Source organism: Octopus bimaculoides, chromosome 30, assembly GCF_001194135.2.
Source record: "Octopus bimaculoides isolate UCB-OBI-ISO-001 chromosome 30, ASM119413v2, whole genome shotgun sequence".
NCBI classification, from domain to species: Eukaryota; Metazoa; Mollusca; class Cephalopoda; order Octopoda; family Octopodidae; genus Octopus; species Octopus bimaculoides.
Genome location: NC_069010.1, coordinates 7,129,689 through 7,131,321, shown reverse-complemented (window position 1 = coordinate 7,131,321; position 1,633 = coordinate 7,129,689). Strand labels below are relative to the sequence as shown.

Below are 1,633 nucleotides of genomic sequence, written 5' to 3'. Positions count from 1 at the left end.
GAAGTGGTCGCCATCGACACTATCAGAAAAACAATGCCCAGATGCAAGGGTTCAATTCCCAGTCAGACCATGGTGGCGATGCTGCTGGGAACTCTGTCGGAGGTGAAGAAATTATGGAATGGAAGGTTTTTGTCTCTTTTGTTTTGTTTTCTGCTTTATTATTATTATTATTATTATTATTATTATTATTATTATTAATCATTATTATTATTGTTGTTGTTGTTGTTATCATTTATTATTATTTATTCTTTTTATCTCAAGTTTTGTTGGAACTCCTGGAGTCTTGCATGCATAGCAGGTTTGCTGCCTGCAGCTCATGGTACCATGCTATCTGTTCTTTCCAACCATCCAATATTCTCCTAATTATTCTGGCCGTGCCAAGGAGGCCAACCTTTTGTAACAGTTCTTCTGGGCACTCTCTTCCGATTTCCTTTTATATCCTCTTGGTGCCTTCCAATTTTTATTATTATTATTATTATTATTATTATTTTTAACCCTGGGTTTATATAGCACATCTGGTGCATCTTGTTGACCACCACTAGGTCTGGTCTTTTATGCTCTACCACCTTATCTGTTTGGCTTGGGAAATCCCAGCGGGTTTTGCAGCTCTCCGACTCTGCCACTCTCTGCAGTATGTGCTCATGTTACATCTTATTTTCTTTACTGCCCACAAGGGGCTAAACATAGAGGGGACAAACAAGGACAGATAAAGGGATTAAGTCGATTACATCGATACCAGTGCGTAACTGATACTTAATTTATCGACCCCGAAAGGATGAAAGGCAAAGTCGACCTCGGCGGAATTTGAACTCAGAACGTAACGGCAGGCGAAATACCGCTAAGCATTTCGCCCGACGTGCTAACGATTCTGCCTGATCGCCGCCTTCATGTTACATCTTGTCTTTCCCTAGACCCCACTTTTTGCACAGTTTCCTAAGTAGCACTTTTGCCATCTCATCATTTCACCACAACTCGTAGTAGTTCTGGGCAAGTCTAGGGTATTTGTATGTAATGTGGGCAATGGTTTCATCCACTCTGTTACAAATACAGCGCAGTGGAGACACATGCTCATTCCTAAGGTTGACCCTCCAATTCGTGGACCTATTGTCATTATTATTGAGTGAGAGAGCAGTGCATGGTGATTGGGCTACCCAGGGTTTTCTTACATCTAGCCCAGGCCTGCGCAAAGGAGAAGACATGATATGTAAAAAACCAGACTGGATTAGTTTATGTGCAACTCCATCATTGTCTCCTGAGACAAAAGGACGCCAACGACAATAAAGGAAGTGAGCTGGCAGAATCATTAGCACCCTGGGGAAAATGCTTAGTGGCTTTTCATCCTTTCGGTGTCGATAAATTAAGTACCAGTTGAATACTGTGGTTGATGTAATCAACTGGTCCCCTCCCCCAAATTTCAGGCCTTGTGCCTTTAGTAGAAAGGATTATTATTATTAGTATTCAGTACCGTTGCCAGTACCGCCTGTCTGGCCTTCGTGTGGGTGGCACGTAAAAAGGCACCCACTGCACTCTCTGAGTGGTTGGCGTTAGGAAGGGCATCCAGCTGTAGAAACTCTGCCAAATTTAGATTGGAGCCTGGTGTTGCCATCTGGTTTCACCAGTCCTCAGTCAAATC

At 42.7% G+C, this 1,633-nt stretch overlaps 1 protein-coding gene across 1 annotated transcript in view; it reads left to right on the top strand.

Annotated features, from left to right (window-relative positions):
- Nucleotides 1-1,633, top strand: part of LOC106883011 (uncharacterized) — a 50,228-nt gene that overhangs the window by 40,472 nt on the left and 8,123 nt on the right. Inside the window, exon 5 of the mRNA XM_052978117.1 lies at nucleotides 5-125. Coding sequence (XP_052834077.1) covers nucleotides 5-125 — 121 coding nt within the window. The remainder of the gene's footprint in view (nucleotides 1-4; nucleotides 126-1,633) is intronic.